The sequence below is a fragment of the Paramormyrops kingsleyae genome, chromosome 15 (assembly GCF_048594095.1).
Source record: "Paramormyrops kingsleyae isolate MSU_618 chromosome 15, PKINGS_0.4, whole genome shotgun sequence".
Taxonomy (NCBI): Eukaryota; Metazoa; Chordata; class Actinopteri; order Osteoglossiformes; family Mormyridae; genus Paramormyrops; species Paramormyrops kingsleyae.
The window spans coordinates 15,617,118-15,638,608 of record NC_132811.1 but is presented as its reverse complement, the minus strand read 5'-3'; the positions used below and the strand labels follow the sequence as shown (position 1 = coordinate 15,638,608).

Genomic DNA, 21,491 nt, shown 5'->3' with positions numbered 1-21,491 from the left:
TTTCCCAGCGCAGCTGTTGATGTCTGGACTTTCTTCAGAGATTAACAGTCCTCCAACAGGCAGTTACTGTTCTAATACCATCCTCACACCTTCAGAAATACCAGAGATTTATCATCTGAGAAAAGCAAGTATGGAGAGTTTGTGTGGTGCAGAGAGATTTAAGTGTAGCAAATTGAGTACAGCAATTATGCAGTAATAATTGTATATAATTAAATAACTTAATTTTTTTTCAAGAATATGAAGTTCTAGAGTATAATCACACACAATCACACATTCTCACAGTACAGAAAGTGACCTAATTCAGCCATTTGACTTCACTTAGTCTTTTAGTTATTGATTGAACAGGAAGATGAAAGAGCTGGTGTTCATTATATTTAACTGATGAATGTATTTCTGTAACTGGGATTAAAGTGGCCCTCACACATTAACCAAAATACCGAAATATGCCTTTACATTCATTATCCTAAAAGCTAAAAGCATTAGTGTTCAAAATGCATTATGTCTTGATGTATCTAAGGATATGTTCTTTATATATAATGAAGATCTGATGATAGCATTTGTCATATTTTGCACATCGGAAAAGTGCACTACTACTTAATTTGTATTCTTTTTAAGAATTGATGAGTACTTTTAGCGTACTAGGGGGTGGCATGGTGGCATGGTGATTAGCACTATTGCTTCACACCGCTGGGACCTTGGTTCGAGTCTCTGCCATGGCTCCGTGTGTGTGGAGTTGGCATGTTCTCCCCATGTTGTCCTGGGGGGTTCCTGCAGGTGCTCCAGATTCCCCCCACAGTCCAAAAACATGATGATGTTAATTGCAGTTACCTAATTGCCTGTATGTGTGTGTGTGTGTGTGTGTGTGTGTGTGTGTGTGTCCTGCGATGGTCAGTGCCCCATCCTGGGTTGTTCACTGCCTTGCACCCATAGGCTCTGGACCACCCACAACCTTCAATAGGATAAGCAGTTACAGGAAATGGATGGATGTTAGCATGCTACCAAATCATGGACATATGGCATTTTAGTAGATGTTATTCACAAAGGCCATTGTATTATGCAAGCAAAATCATGAGTTTATTGAATAACTGTAATGTTAATCAGGGACTCACGGTTTAAAAGGCACATATGCTTCATGAATAACATGGTTTCCTCATACCTTCTACGGTCGAGGCTTTAGAAAGTTCCCTCAGCCCTGTGAGCACGGCTCTCCCTGTGCTGTGTGAGTTTCCTGCAGGTACTCGGTAAGCTGTGGTCTCTGTTTGGCCCATACAGCCCTCAGCATGTGACAGTATGTGGATACCCTATGATGAACCAGAATCCAGTCCCGGGGGCTGTCTTACCTTCCACCCTATGCTGCTTAGAATAGACACCAGCATCTGTATTCCTGTACTACAAAAGCATTTGGAAGGTAGATGGGTGATGAAAAATGTAAAAAACAAGAAAGAATACTGTAAAAACCACCAAACGTGATACAAAATCCTTGATGAAGAAGTTTCTTCCTGCTCATGCGCAGTTCACCATTATACCACAGTCAGTAACAGCGAGCGAGCCCCTTTGCAAACCTTCCGGCCGTGAGCTTTGTGCCTGATTATCTGTACTGATAACTTTTATTTTATTTTATTTGTCTTTTATTTCATTCACACTATCTAATTTTATAAAATATTTTTTGCACCATTGTAAATGCCTTGCATCATTACAATTGGTGTGCAGATCATTTATCATTATCCATTTTACTTAGTCCTTGCAAATTACAGTAGTTAAAGTTTCAGTATTTTGTGTAACAATGCTTTGTATAGTCTTTGCGTAATTAAAGCATAAATACAACAGCATAACAGGCATGCTGTAATTCTACTGAGAAAGTGCTGTGAGAGGCTGTGATTAAATTTAGACCCATGTGACTTGAACAAGGGATTTCAGCCATCATTAGAATTAAACTGCACAGATTTTTATTCTCTCTCTCTCGCTCTGCAATCCAATGTGCTGATTATTCCATTTCCAGTTCCGTTGTGTAGACATCACCCCAGATTTGCTTCTGCAAAGGGCATTTGAAATTAATATCGGTGAAACTGAATAGATTGAAGTCAGTTCCTATTATCGCTCTCTGAATTCATTACTGAAATCCAGATTACTGTTATCTACTGAAAGTATACTCCAATGAAAAGTATAACAAAACAGCTTTTGTTCATGAAGATGATAATCCCAGCTATGAAATATGAATATGCAAATCATTAGGGTGGGATTAAATTGCTCATAATCTAAGGTAAACAATAATATTTTAACTCATTAATGGTACTAAAAAGGCAGACGTGTGTCAATTTATTTACAAGGCCGTGTTTACAGTGTTTGTTTTTTACATATGCTAATTATTCTACCAATCTCTTGTAAGCAAATTTTATAAGCAATTTTAACAATATCTTACTTAGTAATTGACAATATATGCATTGATACCTCAAACATATTCCAATTTCAGAACAGTGTTGACATTAATGTCTACAGTGTGGTTCAATAGGATCAACGCAATCAGCACTGAGGACCATGTAACAAAAAAAAATGACCTCTATTAGGAATGAAACGTGCAAGAAAGCCAGCATTCATTTCAACACTTTAGCTCATTTACATTTTAAACTGTCTACGGTTATAAATCTCAAACACATTTGTGCTGTTAATATATACAGTACAGTGCAAATTTTGCAGCGTATTGGGTTCTGCACGCTGCCATTAATAAAATAGTTTGAGTAAGATAGCGTTAATATTGTCAGATGCTGAATCCCTAAACACTGGATTGTATCAAAGCTCTCTGCCAAAATTAGGGAAACTGCTGTATGTCCATTTAGCAGATTGCCGGAGGCCCCTGCTATTGATTACTGAGGTGGCTGCTAGCTCATTTATGTAATTATCTTGTAACGCACTCCGGTTTTGTACAGGATTAAGGGAGTAAGATAGTGTTGATATGACAGAGCATTTGTAAACTTCTAATAAAGCTGGGAATTTCCTCCTGTGGATTACTAGTTATCAGGTGGAGATGCTATACATTCGTTGGCCATTTTATTAGGTACACCAAGCTAATAGTCGGTAGGAACTTTTGCCTCCAAAACCACTTCAAAGATAGAGAAGTTGTGTGTTCAGAGAAGCCTTTCTGCACAGAACTGTTGTACTGAGCTATTATTTTGCACTTGTACTCTTTCTGTTAGCTTTAACAAGTCTGACCACTCTCCTCTGTCCTCTCTCAGTAACAAGGTGTTCTCATCCACAGAAAAGACTTGATATTTGTTCATCACACCATTCTCTGTAAAATCTAGAGAGTGTAATGTACAAAAATCTCCAGGAATTGGTTGTTTCTGAGATACTTGAACCACCATGTCTGGCACCTATTCTAATGCTAAGCCAAAGAGTAACTGAAGCCCTTGACCCTCTCTGTGTGCTGTTTGTATTCAGCTGCAGCCATACATTTCACTGTTTGGAAGAGCAGGCTGTTTGCTTTACGAAGTTGTACCTAATAAACTGGCCACAGAGCGACCGATCACACAATGTCATGTCAAAAGTGTCGATGGAAGTATGAATGAATTCTGTAGATGTAATATCTCCACGGAAACAGTTCACTAAGCATGAACCAATAATGTCTCATTCAACAACAACAAAATGCTGCATTTGTAAAGCCATCAAGCTCCACGCCTCTTAAATAAATCACTTACCCCAAAAGATATCATCAGCAACATGAAATGTATCAACTCTATGGACAGAAGTGACAAACGCATAGACAAAAATCTGCAAAAAGGATGTCATGGTTGGAATGTTTCATATAAGTCACTGTTACATTTATTTTTGTTGTATTATAAAATAAACTAGGCATATAATGAATTATTGCTACTAGTTCCAGCTACCATCACATAATAGCCAGTGGGCAAGAAACTATAAATGTAAAATATCTGGGCCAGCCCAGATTCCCGTTATTAATATCAACTATAGCATCTGCTCACTGGTTTGAAGTAAAGGCTAAACATTCAAGCCATTTTAAATCAGCTGAGGTATCCAAGTACTTTAAAGAGGCAGTGCTACTACTGTAGATAAACCCCTTATTAAGCATAAAAATACACTTCTGCAGTAGAGGGGTGGAAAGAATCCAGGAACTGGCGTGCTGAGAAGCGTAAAGATGTGATGGTGAGACTCATCATCACCCTTTTCTCAGCAAGCAGGCTAATGCATGTGTGCTGCACACCAGAGGACACCTATAGTCTAGGATTCTTGATTCCCAGAACAAATGGCTTGGTGAAGGCTGCTATGCTGTCAGTATACTGGCATGGATTAAGCCCATTTACCTTTATAAGAGGTACAGTAAGTGCCAATATGTGCGGAGGCATGTCTGGGATAGATTTCCTATCACCATCAGCACTCAGCACATATTACAGTTTCATTTGGAAGAAAGATGTCAGGTACCATGGAGTTCTGTAGGATCTGTTCTAAGGTGCACTCAGATCTTTTCTGGCAAGTTATAGTGACCCAGAACATCTAATGTCAGGTCTCAAGCAAAAAAAAAAAAAAAAGTAATGATCCTCAATACTCGTTGGACAGACGGACAGCATTGCATCATAGGCAATCTAGGGACTAGAAAAAAACTCAAAAACACTGGAATTTTTACCTGGATTATCCAGCCCATTATTGCTACCTGGCTGCCTATTATTTTACAAAGTCAACACGTGCAAATTAAAGCTTCTCTGTTCTTCTCTGTCCTACCACTACAATTCAGGGAACGTGTTCTCAAGTTTCCCATCCAAAGTGGAATTTCACAGTGCAGCATCTGTTCCTGTCAAGGTTTCTGTGCTACCCACAATGCCTCAGTAATTGCTCAGTCACTATAACCTCAAAGTCTGCAGTCTGCTTTTTTAACTCCGCAGCTCAGCTCGACCTTTGGATGGCTCTTAATTAGGTGACAGGTGGATCCAGGGGAATTTCTTCCAATCCATAATGCCGTTCCCTAGCTCATCCCATGGTGACACTGCAAACTATATGAAATAAAGATAAATTGGATGCAATGCTAAAGTTTTTGGCCAAAAATTTTCAGTGTAGTAGCTTTGCAGACAGTTTAGCTCTAGATATGGCTATCTTTTAAGTTTTTTTTTTCCAGTCGACCTGCATTCAGTTCATAGGCGTCGCTAGAGCCCTTTTGCTGGGCCACGTGCCCCAGCATTTACGTGCTTCCCAGTAAAATCTCACGTTCTGCTTTCAAGAATCATATGGATATGGGTAATGGGTGGTAAGTGCACAGTAGAGCTTTATAGTACTGAATTAAAGATCAAACTGCCAGGTTTATTATGATGCTTTAGTTCATTGTTTGTATGGAAGATCCTTTTGACAGAACCTCTATGCACGTTGTGGAGACAAGAAGGTGTTTTAGCAAAATGTTTTTGCACTTGCGAGACAAGGGCATCCTGTTTTTCTGATGTCAACAACAACAAAGATCCACTGCTGTATTTTATCACCGGGATGATTTTATTTTATCGTAGGATTTTATGTATTACAAGGTGTTCAGTTATATGAAAATAATTTATGAAAACTTGGTGTAATGCAGCTCAACGTGAAGCGGAGGGCCGCTAACCAATTTGGAGTTATTTTCATTTAACCACACACCCGGTTTATCCCGCTTATGCCATGGCAAACAAACAAAAAATAATATTAGAATAAACTAGCTACAGTTGATTTTTCAGAAGAAAATTAGCAGTCAATAATATTCCAATGTGCGGTCAGATCATCTGGTCAGGCTACTCACTGGAAGCGGAAAGTTCATTAAGTTACCATAGAAACCGTCAACAGACAGGCACTTGCATTTTAAAAACCAATGAAAATTATGCTGTGAAGAATGACTGCTTATTTATGAGTAAAATGTCACAAATTTTTGAATTAACATATTTAATAAAACAAATTTTGTACCACTAATGAAATTAGTGTGCATTAATATATAGAACTGTTATTAGGCTGTCAGAACTACCTGTGTGGTTGCACAAAAATAATCAACACCCATGTGACATGTCTGGACCAATAAGAACACATTATTTACTAAAGCCGTTGTGTAAAGTGTACGAAAGTGCACTATACTGTAGTTACCGCAATTCAAGAAAATATTATCTTTGTCATGGCTTACTAATGGTGATGCAGATCAAGATGCAAAAAAAAATTAAAGATAGAAAAGATATGTTACTATAATTTAATTATTTGCAGGAATCATTGAATTTATAAGGCTATTTGTAAGTTTTGGTGGTCAATGACATAAACATAAAACTTGGTATGCAATTTTTACAGTTTATTTCCATGCCCTAGTGAGCTGGCCTACCCCAGGCAGGTCGCTGTAATCACTGTAATCGAGTGCTTATTGAAAATGAAAAATCATGCTGGTTTTATGGCCTATTGAATGATATTCATGTATGTAACATTATTAGTACCATTATTAAAATGGGAGAACGGTGGTTTTATTCAGTCTGAAAGTTGTTCACTGGGGAAATAACTTGGCACATACATACATCTGATTTTACATCAAAAAACTAATCATTCAAGCAATGATAGAAATGCACACATTAGAGTCTAGAATATCCGCCTTTAACAAGCTAATATTACAGTAGGGAATTGTTATGTTAGTTTATTAAATAATAATAATAAAATGTGGGAACAATTTGTGAAAAGATGCAAACTTATTTTAAAGTAATCATCTGTTACATCAAAACAATGCCACCATTCATGGACAAGGGAAAATGTACAAAATGTAATCTTTTTTGAAGACACAAGATGCTCAAGGGAATATTTATTAAAAGTTAATGATAGAAATTTCTAGCATGCAGAATGTTAGCTTTTGGTTAAAACATGACGTAAAGTTGAAAAACAAAAGAGTCCTAGGTTTTTATTATTATTATTAGATATCCCTTGTGTTCATAATGTATCAGTGTTTTGACTGCTTGAGAATGTCAAGAATAATATAACTATATGAAGTAAATTTAAATTAATTTAGTTGTATTTGTTTTCTAGAAAAATGTAACAATATTGATTTCTTCCATTTGTAATATCACACAGTTTCAACCTGAAATGTATTTTCTGCAGAAACTCCTGAGCCGATAACTTAGACCAAAATGACTTTCACATATGAATTTTACATCATATCTATTTTTATGACCATATACTCAACCGAGCAAATCAAGTAAAGTACTTTGCTGAAAAGTATTGCTACAGGGGCGTAACTGGTACCTGAGCTAGCAGGTCTTTTGTTATAAGTCCGTGCAATTATCCATCACAGTAATTAATTACCAGTCCTATTGCATTCATTAATTTCATTGCTGTTCTTTAATTAGTCCCCAGCAGCTTCATTCTTAGCTATATATTGACATCGGTGCTAGTATATGTGTAAAAATATATTTGAATAAACATTTTTAAAATGTTGCATAGCTTCAAAGATGATTTTAAAGAATGCAGCACTCACTGTAATGGAATTTACCTCTTACTACTTGCTGTTATAAGTCAGAAAAAGTGCCTTTTTTTTTTAAGCCAGAACTTCTGCAGTAATTTAAAAAAAAAAAAAAAAAAGGCTAATAAGCCATTACTTTGAGGAATGAGCTTTGCATAAATTACAGGCTGTTAAATAAAAAATAAATTAGATATATTTATGCTGCTGCATACTGTATAAGTAATGTTCTATCATGAAAAATAAATACGAGTGGAGGATTTAAAAATGATAAATAAAGTGTTATGCTTTGGAATATATATATATTGTGAACAACCAACAAGACAATGAATAATAGTACAGATATGAATGTCGGATTTTTATATTGTAGCCTTAGCATAAAATTACATCTACGATTACATTCAGTGGACAGACTAGCCTGTCACTACAGCAGCTGGGGATTAAGGGCGTTCCCCAAGAGCCCAACGGTGAATGAATATCCACAGTGAACCTCTAAACACCCATCCTTTTCCCATAAGTGCTTAGTGAGTACAGTTTAAAAGTGAGCTTAGGGACTATCCCACGAACCAAAGGAAAAAAGACAAGGGACACCCTGGATGAGACACCTGTACTCATCATTAAACTGTATTCCTCAAAGATGAAGTTTCTCCTTAAATGCCATAGAAAGTACATTTCGGCAAAGATCTTGGGAACACAGAGACTGGGGGTGGTACGTGTCTTACATAGCTTTCAAAGGTGTATATTGTCAATTGGTTCCTGTTTTTTTGTTGACATCTGAGAGAAAACAAACAGAGTAAGCTACCTATAAATCAGCTTTGCTACACGTCATTCTCTATGTTGGAGAGACTGATGAGAAAATGGTTTAGAACACAGTGTATCACATAATAATAATTTTACTATATTATTATTATACTTATTATTATACTTATTATTATTATTATCATCAAGATAGCAGTATGACCATCCGATCCTCAGTCAGTTCGGATCGAATCATGTTTCCTGTTGTCCGCATGGCCGCCATTGCGGCCCGCTAAGTTTCTCCCGCAGAGTTGGGGGGTTGAATGCCGCCAGCATTCTGCATGTGCAGTTGGCATCCGTTTCCTGTCTTGTGTGGGTTGTCTCCTGCAGCCCGAAGGCATGTAGTTAGGTTAACTGGCGTATCTAAAGTACGATTGTGCATGTGTGCCCTGTCATGAGCTGGCATCCCGTTCAGGGTCTTACCCCAGCCTTGTGCCCTATGCTTCTTGGAATGGGTACCAGGCTCCCCCATGACCCCGACTATGATAAGCAGTTAGAAGATGGATGGGTGCAAGTTTGCTCTTTTTTTCCTTCAAAATTCCAGATTCCATCTTTAAAAGATGAACACTGCCATCTAGTGGTGCTATAGCCATAGCCATATTTCAGATTACTTCCATTAGTGTGTGTTTGCCCAGTCTCAACGATCCTGACAGGCATAAGCAGTTAGAAGATGGATGGATGCATGGATGGATGTTATTACTGTTTTATTACTATTATCTCAAAATAAAATAGTAAGGCCCTCATTAGTTAATGCAGTGTTGTATCTGAAGTACTTCCATGGAAAAGGGTAGGTAGTTGTGTTTTTCTAATAATTTTAACACAGGTCACATGAACATGGGATGAACATGGGAAGAACATGGGAAGACCTGAGCCTACAGGGCTACCAACAGAACCATGGCACCTTCTTCAGTGTTTTTTATATTTATTAGTAAAAATGTGCAATTGGATGTACTGTTTAAAATTCTGGAGGCATCAAAGATTAGAAGGCTTTTCAAATAAAAGCTACTTTGTATTTTTTCCACATTATCATATGAAGTATCTCTTGACCAATTAGCACTCAGTGGGGTTTATATTGTTATGTGAGTAGATTGCCCTGGTCCATCTAAGCAAAACAATTTAATACCTTTGCTTGAGTACTTTCCATTAAATGAGCTTGCTGCAAATTTATGCACAAAGTCTATGCGCATAAATCAGTTTTATATCCAAAAGAACTTTTTAAGCCAGACTTCACTTGTATCTGATTTTGAAAATTACCAATCTTATTTTTAATATTCCATTTAATTAAATGCCTTACCTGCATGAAATTTAAAATTAAGTTTCAATCACAATATCCATCCATCTTGCGACTGCTTATCCTAATCAAAGTTATGGGGGAGGGGTGGAGATTATCCCAAGTACACACAATGGACAATTAAGCCAAACAGTCTAACAGCACGTTTCTGGAGTCCTTGTGGTTGGTGACGATGCAGGGAGAAGATGAACGCTGCACATGCACACCAAGCAGAGGTGATATCCAGAGCCACCCAGAGCCCAGCCCAGCCCAGTACCGGTGCTACCCAAGCAGCTATCCTGCTGTCCTTCAATCCTAACTTATCCTTTTGGAAAAAAAAAAACTTCATAATATTCAAGAATTCCTTTGTGTTTGATTGTTTATAAGAATGTAATTGCATATAGTACCAAGCTAGGGAGTGATGGAACTCACACTTTTGGCGACAAAACTCCAGGGCTGTGGGTTCGATTCCTGTAGGGTGGGTGGGGGAAATATTCCCTCAATGTTCGTCTCAATTTCCCCTTCATTCCAAATACTTTGTCTTGCGTCTAAATCATTTGTGCTTCCTATGTTTAGGCTCCTGCCAATCCTTAATCACATCATTTTAACAGAAAAAATATGGTATATACATTATCAACAACAAAAAATACAGTGTATACATTATCAACAGTTTTTTTCTACCCTGACTGAATATATATTCAATGCAGTAAAAATGTAACGACAGAGTTATAATTTATCCTATTGTATTACATTTATTTTTAAAAATCAATATTAAATGCATACAGAAAAAGATTACAATTTACTCTGTGGTCAGTTATTTTTTGATTGAGACTATTCTGCTTATTTGTTTTATTTAAACCAATTTGGGCTATATAATTTAGAATCTATTATTACTTTTGACAAGGCAGGACTTTCATTTAGGTTTTATAAAAAAAATTATATCCTTAATTTTTAAATCCTTAATTAATTGGAGTCATTTTCAGATTGACGTACAGTGGTAACTACTTAGTTGTGTTCATTTTTGATGGTTTTGGGTTTTGCCTTTTGCAAGTAGTACTGGTACAATTTTAAAGCGACGCAAAAATAAACACCAACATTTCAAAACAGCAAGTACTCTCTCTAGTTGCTTGTATGCAAGATTAACAACACAACTTTAGTTTCTAACTTCGACTATGTATGGACGTTCATGAGACATTCGGATAGACATCCCAGATGCATAGAATGTATACATCAGAATTTCATTTACATTGCACAGTATCTAAGTAGCTAGCTATTGACCACACATTTTTGACCATGCATTATTGACAGCATTGATGAATAAAAAGAGGAAAATATTTATCTTTAGGTCCCTGAAAGATTAAAACCTTGTCTACAGTCAGATTTAACCCCATCTGGAGTCAAATCTAACTAGAAGTTTCACAAAGCACAGTGAACCAGCCACCTTGCCCACTGCATGCCAAGCACAAACTCCTGGCCTTCACAGTGGTGTGGACATCAAATGCATGACAGCCAATGGTCAGCCAGACACTGATGAGCTTCTTTCCCAAAATGCCAGATATGGGTTATCCAGCCATCCACCTTCAGACTGCTTATCCTGGACAGGGTTGTTCTGGACCCTATCCCAGGCAGCACAGGACACAAGGCTCATGCCTACCCTGGCCAGGATGCCAGTCCATTATAGGAATTAGGGTTACGTACCTCCTAATTTTGGCATGACTTATGTTTGTCTCGAATCTGAAAGGAAACACTGAGCCCCCCCCTGCATCCTAGGCTGTATTTACCCATGCTGTGGTCTCTATATGGACCATGTGTAATATTTACTCACAAGAAGTCCTCGAGTAACCTCTTTTTACTTTAATTAAACTATTTGGATACAAATTAGCTCCAACACATTAGTGTTGCATTCTTTGACAAAAATGTCAGTTTTCCATCTGACCATTTAATCATAGTCTTAATCTCAAACAACATACACATCATCTGGTCTTACAATTCAATATATTTACACCATTAGACGAACAACTGACTGCTGTTCTCCATAAAAGTCAAAACTAAACCCATTTTAACTGCCTTTGCATACCACCCTGTCATAGATTTCAGCTCATGGGAGTTTTACTTACACAAAAATGTTCAGATGGCAGAACGAAAAATGATTGGTTCAGAGAGATAACCAGATTGTAGACAAGGTGGGACCAACCAATTAGATGCCTTGGTCCCACCACTTCTACTTGCTTAGACTCACCTCCTCTACAATCCGATTGGTTCTCTGTAAACCAGTCATTTTTCATTCTGCCCTTAGAACATTCTTGTGCAAGTAAAACACAAGCTCAAAAGCAGCAACTGATTGACTGTTTTACCTGTTCACAGTTGAAGTGACGAATAACATGGCCTGAAGTGTGTATCATCAATTATTGTATTATGTTCTTGCCAATTGTTTTAGTATACTGTATGTTAATTTTTCTCTGTTCTTTGCATAGTTGCATATTTTAAGTTGTGTACAGTATATATTAAGCGTGTTGTTTTCTTCTTGACTTTTGAGGCAGATACTTTAACCCAATGGTGATGCTACACAATGCCATTTCCATTGTGATACATACTCTGATTTAGGAGCATCGCTACGACTACAGTGATGCCAAGTTCCAGAATCTTCTACGGTTAAATAATGAGTGTGTTTACTTTGCGGGCAGCACTTGCACTCAGGTTAATTAACGACACATACCTCAACGCAGACTCCCAAGGGCTAGATTTTACCCTGAGGGCCTTTACTTCAGAGCTCATTATCCGGTCAGCTTTGATACACTGTGGAGCATTTTAGATCGTTTGGTGAACAGCACATGCTACCTTTCATTTGTCTGCTTGTCTATATGCAGTAAGGTGCTTTATCATGTACTATTAACCTTGGCTGAACAGTTTTCTCTCCTACTGAAACAGAGGCATACAAAGAAGCTTTGCTTTGGAGTCAAGAGTAAAGACTGTATGTGTTATGTGTGCTAAGTTAGAAGCAGTATCATTACCATGGACAAAATGTTTTCGAGCAATCAAACAGCTTTCACCTGTAGTACCTGGAAATTTCCACCTAGTTGAAATTCTAGTGTCCTTTAATTATAACAATGCATCAGACTTACTTTAGAGGACCTTTTGTGTGGTCAAAACTATTTATGTTTTATTCATCTATCTCCTTTAATTGCTTATCCAGTATTCAGTATATTTTTAAAGCAACTGCTTTGATATTTAGCCAGTCAAACGGTTTTATGTTGCATGCATTTTTTATTAGCGCATTTTAGAAATGTGTGCCCTAGTTCCCTACAGCAAGATCACATCATATTTGGAATAACATACCTTCAGCACATCACACTGTGCTCAGAGATCCAACGCTGGTGGCTGGAGCCAGGAACACGGGACGCAGTGTAATCACACCACGCTCAGACTTCAGCTGGGCCAGAACCATGGGCAGGCCCAATTATTTCCACCTGTATCAAGTCTCCCTTTGCTCAGCCGGTACAGACAGGGTCAGCTCCCCAGCCACAGCTGGCGTGTGAATCCAGAACTCAAGAGCATGACAATTAGAAGCTACTCAACCCTCTGGTATGTCCAAATGCCAGCAAGCATACAGCATGGATTTTCTGGCGTCACTGCAGAGTAAGAATAAGGAACCTTGTAGTTATGTTAAGTTTTTTTGTTGATAAAATGATGCTTTGTATACATAATTATCCTGTTGTGCTCTCCTTTTAGACATTAGGGTTGGTCATTTATACAGCACACTTGGGGTTTTTTGAAGAGGATAAGTGTCACGTCCAGCTCCGTCCGATCCTTGTGTGTGCCACGCCCCCCTCATTACCCCGTGTTTCCACCTGATTGCTCTCACCTGTCTTCCCCAGACTTGTCATTGATTCTACCCCGTGTTGTGGACTCTACCCCGAATAAACCCCCTTTACCCGACTTCCTGGCTCCTTTTCCCTGCTTGCCTGTTCGCCCACCAACGATCGTGACAATAAGGGCTTTACTCAAGGGCCCGGAAGCAACGTGACTATTCTACCAAGGTCAGGAAGTGAACCAGCGTTCTTCCGATCGCAGGGACAGAGGGAAACCCCATGGATTCACACCCCACCCCCGAATCCAGGCTCCTTCAAGCCAGAATTACAGTATGACAGCAGCCTACTAGCTAGCAAGCAATCACTGATTCGCAACCCCTCATTTAATGCACTGTGGTGGAGGGGGTGGGGGTCAAATGTCATCTTCTATCTCTAGGCAGGATTGAGGGAGTCATTCAGTCACCGAAGGTTTGAGAAAGGGTCTGAAGCCATTTTAAAAAGAGTCAGAGGGCATAGGTCCAATTTACCCCTCTCCAGGGCAAGCCTAGTATAAGATCAAAGGTCACCATATTCATATTCATTTATGCACATGGGAGATCAGGCCTCCGCATATTAAGTCATACAGGATTTTATAGTGACACAGCTAGTGATCAGCATCTGCAATAAATATGCTGCTAGTCCTGCTTACATGTCTAAGTACATTTGGTGACAAAGCTGCTTACGTTGAAGTACATCGGATTTCAGGCTAATTCCCACACTTCAATAACATCCTAACAGCAAGCATGGTGACTCATTGTACAGATTTATTTGCTTTCTACAGTATAGCTGAGAACCATCCTGCACACATATAACTGGAAAATTCCTTTTTCTATTGATATTCACATTTATTCAGCAGACAGTTGTACCGATAGTGACGTGCAGTTGAGACAGCAGGTCAGCCAGTACCTGGTGAAACTCTGGTTAAGGTTCCTGCTCAAGGGCCCAATACAGAAACCATCCTGCCACCCACAGAATGTGAACCAGCAGCTTTATAATCATGAAAGAAGTGTCTTAACCCGCTGAGACACACACATACATGGACACACACAGACACAGAGACACACAGACACATGGACACACACAGACACAGAGACACACACATACATGGACACACACAGACACAGAGACACACACATACATGGACACACACAGACACAGAGACACACACATACATGGAGACACACAGACACAGAGACACACACATACATGGACACAGACACAGAGACACACACATACATGGACACAGACACAGAGACACACACACACATGGACACACACAGACACAGAGACACACACACACGGACACACACAGAGACACACACATACTGTACATGGACACACACGAGATATTAGTGTATTGGTTTAACTGGGCACATAAGAGGTGTACTATGAAGCAGGTTTACTGGCTTAGCAAGGTTTCTAGAGGATTACTTCTGAGTTTTGCATATCACAGCTCATTTTTAAACAGATTATATTGCAACACTAATTTATGCTGCGTGCCTAACCTACTCTGAGCAGATTTAAGTGCAGGCTATCTACTTAAAATAGACATAAGCCAGCCCTTTCACCTAAAAACTTAAGAGTCCCCCTTTGACCAATTAGTTAAGATGGACGATACCACTTATTTTCATTCCAATACAATGTTTTTATCTCAATACCAATATTTGGAACTGGTCCCTTTATGGCCCCTTGCTGGGGCGGGGGGGGGGGGGGGGGGGCAAAGGTCTCACGCTGAAGCTTGCCTAGTGAGACAGGTATTACCTGCCTCCTATCTATCAAAGAGTAGCCCTTAGTGTCAGAATTAGCATACTTTTAATTTTCTGTATGTTGTCACATATAAAAAGACACAAAATGAACTATATGTGGACTGCTTGATTACTATAAGCAAATTATTTGAACAGTATAGGAATGATTCTGTCCCAAGCTTTTTGATCCACATAAGTGCTTGATCACTATAACCGGGTTCCACTGTATGCCTACCTGTGAAATTATTCCTCTTCACTAATAATTACACATAACAAATTGTGTAACAAGGCACATTTGCACAAAAAATTGTGGTTTTACAGATTCAAATCTCCAGGGTCATAGGTTTGACTGCCAGCCAAGCCCTATCTGCTCGTTTGTGTTTAAATTCTCAATTTTCCTCCCACAGTGCAATAAGGTGTCTAAATCATTTGTAGTACTCATGGTAAAATCCCACCCTGTGTTAACCATGCTCTGTTTATCTAGGATCAGTTTCATGCCCAGTCACCATACACTGCAGAAACAGTTCCGGGAAAAAATGTACAATATTTAAGTGCATGAATTTTAATTGATAGCTATTAACCATAGCACCTTGGGAAACACTTGGGAGAGACAAGTCCACCTTCCTTTTTCCTTATACAAAGATATAACTGTGTGAACAAGCCAAACACTTACATCACTCTCACAAGTGAATTTTAACTGTTTGTTAAATTCATGCTTTTTTCCATTTGTGGAACAAGAACTGGATACAAAAAAAAATATGGAAAACACACTAAATCTAAATAGTCAGACCTTAACAAATGTGCTATTCCCTGTACCCAGTAATGATCCAGAAGTTCCAGGTATGCATAAAAATGTAAATATACTGACAAACCAAACTAAAATGGAATAAATTAATAATTCAAACAATAAAAATAAAACATTGTATAAGTTGCCAAAGAAACTACAAGAGCTTTATGGACCATGGCCACTGCCTGAACCTTCACTGTTTGCACAGCAGGGGGCGCACTGTTCAACTAGGGAGGCCAGTTTCCCTTGTTCGTGGAGTGTCTTTGTATCAGAGCCGCCGCCGATACATTTCCCATTGACAAACACTCTTGGCACCTGAAGGGGAAGACATATCACTTTTACCTCTGCATAATAATAATAATAATAATAACGATAGTGAACATTCTCAAGTTTACATCTTACATGTACAAATTTGTCAAAATGTTTCCCCTGAAATCAATGAAGTTTTAACTTATTTACAATATGTCCTATAATGTGACAGTTGCCTTCCTGGAAAACCTCACAATAAGCAAATTGCCGCCATGGATATAAAAGGAAAGGGGGTCAAGGCTAATTTACGCAAAAAAATCTGGTATAAATCAGAAATAGCTAGCGAATATATAAATCCTACAATGAATATGTGCAAAGTCGATTCCTTTCTGTCTGCTGCGCTCATGATATCAGTTCAAGCTTCCACAAAATCGAAAATTTTCCTTTTGCACTCACTACTTGGCTTTTTTGAACCTTAGACATATTTTGGGGCATTAAATGAGAATTTCTCTAAATTATAAAAGTAAAAATGCAGAAGAATACAAAATAAACACCGGAAGGATAATACGCGTGGATAAGTGAGGCAGTAGCTGGGTGTTTCAGGTAGGTGGTGTTTTCTGTGTCGGCCTGGTATTTCTTGCAGACAGAATCCCACACAAAGGCGAAAATCTCACTATCCTATCCTGCAATCGATGCTCAATACATCGCATGTTTCAAAACACTTACAATATGAGAACATACAGTATTGTGTTCTTCACAACACCTTAAAATTGCACCATTCGCTTACCGTCCTTGCACCTGTGATATGTGTCAGGGCCTCCTGAAGCAGTTTACCATCACGGTGCTCGTCCAGCTCAATCACCTTGTACGCTGCCCCTATTTCGCTGAATACATTCTTGGCCATTTTACAGTATGGACAAGTGGTCTTCGAGAAGATCACCACACAGTTATGAGACACCACATCCTGCAGATGGTTTAAAAAAGAGGAGCCAAAACATTTGGCTAAATTAAAAGGGAAAGAGCGATATAATGCATTATACAGGAAAAACTGACTAGATAAAAACGCGGCTTCATTGTAACATTCTTACCTCGATTAACTGGGTGCACTGTGCGCTAGACAGGCTTCCCGGTGAAGACGAAAAGTTCCCCATCCTGCTAAGATTAAAGATCACTTTAGCCACCTAATATTCAAAGACGAGAGTCAAATCCATTTGCAGACGTACAGTATAAGAAATACAATCATAGTTCATGCAGTGTCACTACCTTAAAATAATTACGGCTGGAGGAAAGACGGCAATCCCTGGTTCAATAAAACACACACACATAAATAAGAGAGACGTCACGCTATATCTGAGTTTTGCCATATTCTCCGAACAACCTTAGCTGGACACATACAGGGTATGTATGGCTACTTCACCATGCTGACAGCCGAGGTCAGCTAATCTCTGGATGACTAGTCTTCAGGGCTTCTGAGAAAAGTAGCTAAACGACTTAACGGCCCGGGCTAAAATTATCACAATGGTTTAATATTAATTAAGCATTAAGTATGTTTCTTTCGAAGGTGACCACTTCATGGTTTTCCCAGAAATACCTCCTAAATTCCCACTATTTCCCCAGAAATACCAATGCCTTATGTCTCAGCTGGTAGAATAGCCAAAGTAGAAGCAGTAAAGTTGCAAGGTTGCCAACTCTGGCATGACACGCTCATGTTAGAAATCTCATGGCAGATCTATATTATTCCATTAAAAAACCTAAAGTTAGTTACATCGAAAGCATTGGGGTAGTTCGCAAAACCTACAGACTATTTACAGGATAATAAAACTGTTACATACGTGGATAAGTGGGCATGTGTGTGCAGACTTGTCTCGAAATTAAAAATCTCACTACAGTCAGCTGACCAAAGTTGGCAATCACGAAGCTGCAAGCTTAATGACCTTAGAAAAAGCCGATTTAAATTGAAAATAGTAGGTCTTGTCGCGAACATTTCAGGAAGCTCAAGAAAGCAGCGACGCGCAGTCCACCTCCATAACGTAAAATGTTTCTCGTGGGTATGCGGGATTTTTGAAATACAATACAAAAAAAGAAGTTTACTATGCCGGTCACCCAAGGTGCTGCTAAGCAATCTTTCTGTCACGCTGTAAACCAGAAGAGTGGGTTTTACTTAGATTCAAAATGTACATATCAGATACGCGACCGCGGATGCCGCCATCTAGCGGCGTGGAGGATACAAGTGCCGCTAGCGTCTGTCAAACTGGCTCGGAAGTAGATCAGCGGCGAACGGTTGTGATTTAATGGCTATTGTGAGTGCAGTTTACCATCTATGAAGTGAACGACATCCAAGCGTTACCTAAGGTGCAATGACATATTTAAACCCCTGAACCGTACACCACAACTAAAGAGTTAATGTGTGAAGACAGTGCTTGCATTTCTTCCCATACTCATGATACTGCTTGATACTTGTTGAAAATTTGTACCTGAAACTTGTTCGTTAATTAATACAGAAAGATATCGTGTCTGCTTTTATGTCGAAAACTACTTCGCAGATACAAGTCATTTCACCTGTCAATGCTCTATTGACCGTTACCCCCTATCTCTTTAAACACACACAGCACACAAGCCAATGCAACACGTACAGCAAGGGCATTCAAAATAAAAATAAATCATTGTGTTAACACCAATTTCCACAATCAAACGCGAGTCATGTCAAGTACAATTTCATTCATTTTGGGGGCAAACATGCAATGAGTTTGGTCTTTGTTCAAGAACAAGATGAATGTGCAGTTTAAATCAAAATTTATCAAATGCACAACAGTACAGCAAATAGCAGTAAATGCAGGCAATGAAATGAGCTTCCCTCAGAGCCCCCTATAGTGAGTAAAATAAATATGTAAAGAAAATAAATTAGTAAATTTGTAATAGTTAAAAACAATAGTTATAAAATAGAAATATGCAAATTGACCGTAGGCATCCCAGGAGCGTAAACCGTTAGCCCCAAGGGGACCCAATTTGATTACAACTACTGAAAGAATTATTTCATGCATTGGAAATCTTTAATTTCTATCACAATTCGATTCAACTAATTGATTACTTTGAAAGCCTAAATTAAAACCTTTTTCAACTTAATGGAAAAAAAATACCTGTCAGGCCGTGCCGGTCAGCCTGGCCCCCCAGGTCTCCTCCTGGGTGTTGCCCTAATGAGCCACACTTGGGGTTTATTAGCCTCATCACATGTCCCTGCCCCCTAGCTAATTACTCCCAGCTGTTGAGTGTTAGGTCCAGTGTTCCCCATGTATATAAGTGCTCCCTAGTCCTGCACTTGCTAGTCTGGTCATTGTTTATCATCTTGAATAAAGTCCCCTATGTTGGGTTTCACCTCTTATAGGCTGTGTTGTGGGTCGTCCCTTCCCAGTATGTGTGACAATATCACAAATGGTACCATGGTAATGTAATTATACATACTGTCAGTGGAATACAAAGAAAGCAGAATCTCAGAATATAATTTTTTTATTGTGATTATTAAACAGGTCAAACATGCTAGTGCAAAATTGTCAAAAGGTCAGATACAGCACAGATTAGAGGAGTAACATGGCAGCTTTCTTTATTCTGTGCAAAATGACAGATTGGTCCATGGGACAGATTAAATAATGAATTATAAACTTGCGGCGGGCTGGTTTTTAGAGACCTCTTCTAAGTGGTGATTGAGTCCATGAAATCCCTCGTCCTCCACCATGGAAAATGGCTGATTGTCCAATGCAATCGTCTCCATTAGTTTAGAACATGTGTTTTTAGCTCAGGTGCTGCTAACTTTGAATGTCGATAAAGTTTAAACATCGTCCAGCAATATCAGCCACCATGATTGATACATTGGACTGATACCAATGGCTTCATTTTTAACAAATATTGGCCGATACTTATACACTCACCTAAAGGATTATTAGGAACACCTGTTCAATGGCAGTTGCTTCAATGCATTTAGGGGTGTGGTCCTGGTCAAGACAATCTCCTGAACTCCAAACTGAATGTCAGAATGGGAAAGAAAGGTGATTTAAGCAATTTTGAGCGTGGCATGGTTGTTGGTGCCAGACGGGCCGGTCAGAGTATTTCACAATCTGCTCAGTTACTGGGATTTTCACGCATAACCATTTCTAGGGTTTACAAAGAATGGTGTGCAAAGGGAAAAACATCCAGTATGCGGCAGTCCTGTGGGCGAAAATGCCTTGTTGATGCTAGAGGTCAGAGGAGAATGGGCCGACTGAGACAAGCTGATAGAAGAGCAACTTTGACTGAAATAACCACTTGTTACAACCGAGGTATGAAGCAAAGCATTTGTGAAGCCACAACACGCACAACCTTGAGGCGGATGGGCTACAACAGCAGAAGACCCCACCGGTACCCCTCATCTCCACTACAAATGGGGAAAAGAGGCTACAATTTGCACGAGCTCACCAAAATTGGACATTTGTAAGACTGGAAAAATGTTGCCTGGTCTGATGAGTCTCTGTTGAGACATTCAAATGGTAGAGTCAGAATTTGGCGTAAACAGAATGAGAACATGGATCCATCATGCCTTGTTACCACTGTGCAGGCTGGTGGTGGTGGTGGTGTAATGGTGTGGGGGATGTTTTCTTGGCACACTTTAGGCCCCTTAGTGCCAATTGGGCATCATTTAAATGCCACGGCCTACCTGAGCATTGTTTCTGACCATGTCCATCCCTTTATGACCACCATGTACCCATCCTCTGATGGCTACTTCCAGCAGGACAATGCACCATGTCACAAAGCTCGAATCATTTCAAATTGGTTTCTTGAACATGACAATGAGTTCACTGTACTAAAATGGCCCCCACAGTCACCAGATCTCAACCCAATAGAGCATCTTTGGGATGTGGTGGAACGGGAGCTTCGTGCCCTGGATGTGCATCCCACAAATCTGCATCAACTGCAAGATGCTATCCTATCAATATGGGCCAACATTTCTAAAGAATGCTTTCAGCACCTTGTTGAATCAATGCCACGTAGAATTAAGGCAGTTCTGAAGGCAAAAGGGGGTCAAACACCGTATTAGTATGGTGTTCCTAATAATCCTTTAGGTGAGTGTATGTTAAACAATATATCTCTAACTAAGACTTTTTACTTGGCTAGCTAATTAGCTACCCCATAATCTTGGCCACTGCCGTAGCTTGCAAAAAAGGGCTTTTTGTGCTACAGAACAGAGACATTTCTCAAAAACATTGTAGTACAAAGATTAACTTAACAATTAGAGAGAGGATATGAATGAGCCATGCCCTGCCGTCCTACATTTTGGAAATTTGCGAGCTGCCACAGCTACCGTGAATCTGCTTGCAGCACGTCA

The 21,491-nt window shown here is 39.2% G+C and overlaps 1 protein-coding gene and 1 long non-coding RNA gene across 7 annotated transcripts in view; both read right to left on the bottom strand.

The window, feature by feature from the left end:
- LOC111834737 (uncharacterized) overlaps positions 1–13,267 on the bottom strand; it is a 29,399-nt gene extending 16,132 nt beyond the window's left edge. For both annotated transcript variants that reach the window (XR_002836064.2, XR_002836065.2), the window contains exon 1: positions 12,846–13,267. This is a non-coding gene — a long non-coding RNA (uncharacterized lncRNA). The remainder of the gene's footprint in view (positions 1–12,845) is intronic.
- Positions 13,268–15,641: 2,374 nt separating this feature from the next.
- Positions 15,642–19,333, bottom strand: glrx2 (glutaredoxin 2). Of its 5 annotated transcripts, XM_023794424.2 has the most exons (5): positions 17,971–18,295; positions 17,402–17,438; positions 17,227–17,290; positions 16,926–17,102; positions 15,642–16,204 (listed from the first exon to the last, which is right to left on the bottom strand). In XM_023794424.2, the coding sequence occupies exons 1-5, from the start codon at positions 17,984–17,986 to the stop codon at positions 16,055–16,057; spliced, it is 444 nt and encodes a 147-aa protein (XP_023650192.1). In that variant the 5' UTR covers positions 17,987–18,295; the 3' UTR covers positions 15,642–16,054. The 5 variants fall into 5 exon arrangements, with proteins under 5 accessions (XP_023650192.1, XP_023650194.1, XP_023650195.1 ...); XM_023794426.2 differs by lacking the exons at positions 17,402–17,438; positions 17,971–18,295 and adding an exon at positions 19,276–19,333 and having other exon boundaries at positions 17,227–17,293; XM_023794427.2 differs by lacking the exons at positions 17,402–17,438; positions 17,971–18,295 and adding an exon at positions 19,276–19,329.
- Positions 19,334–21,491: the final 2,158 nt, after the last annotated feature.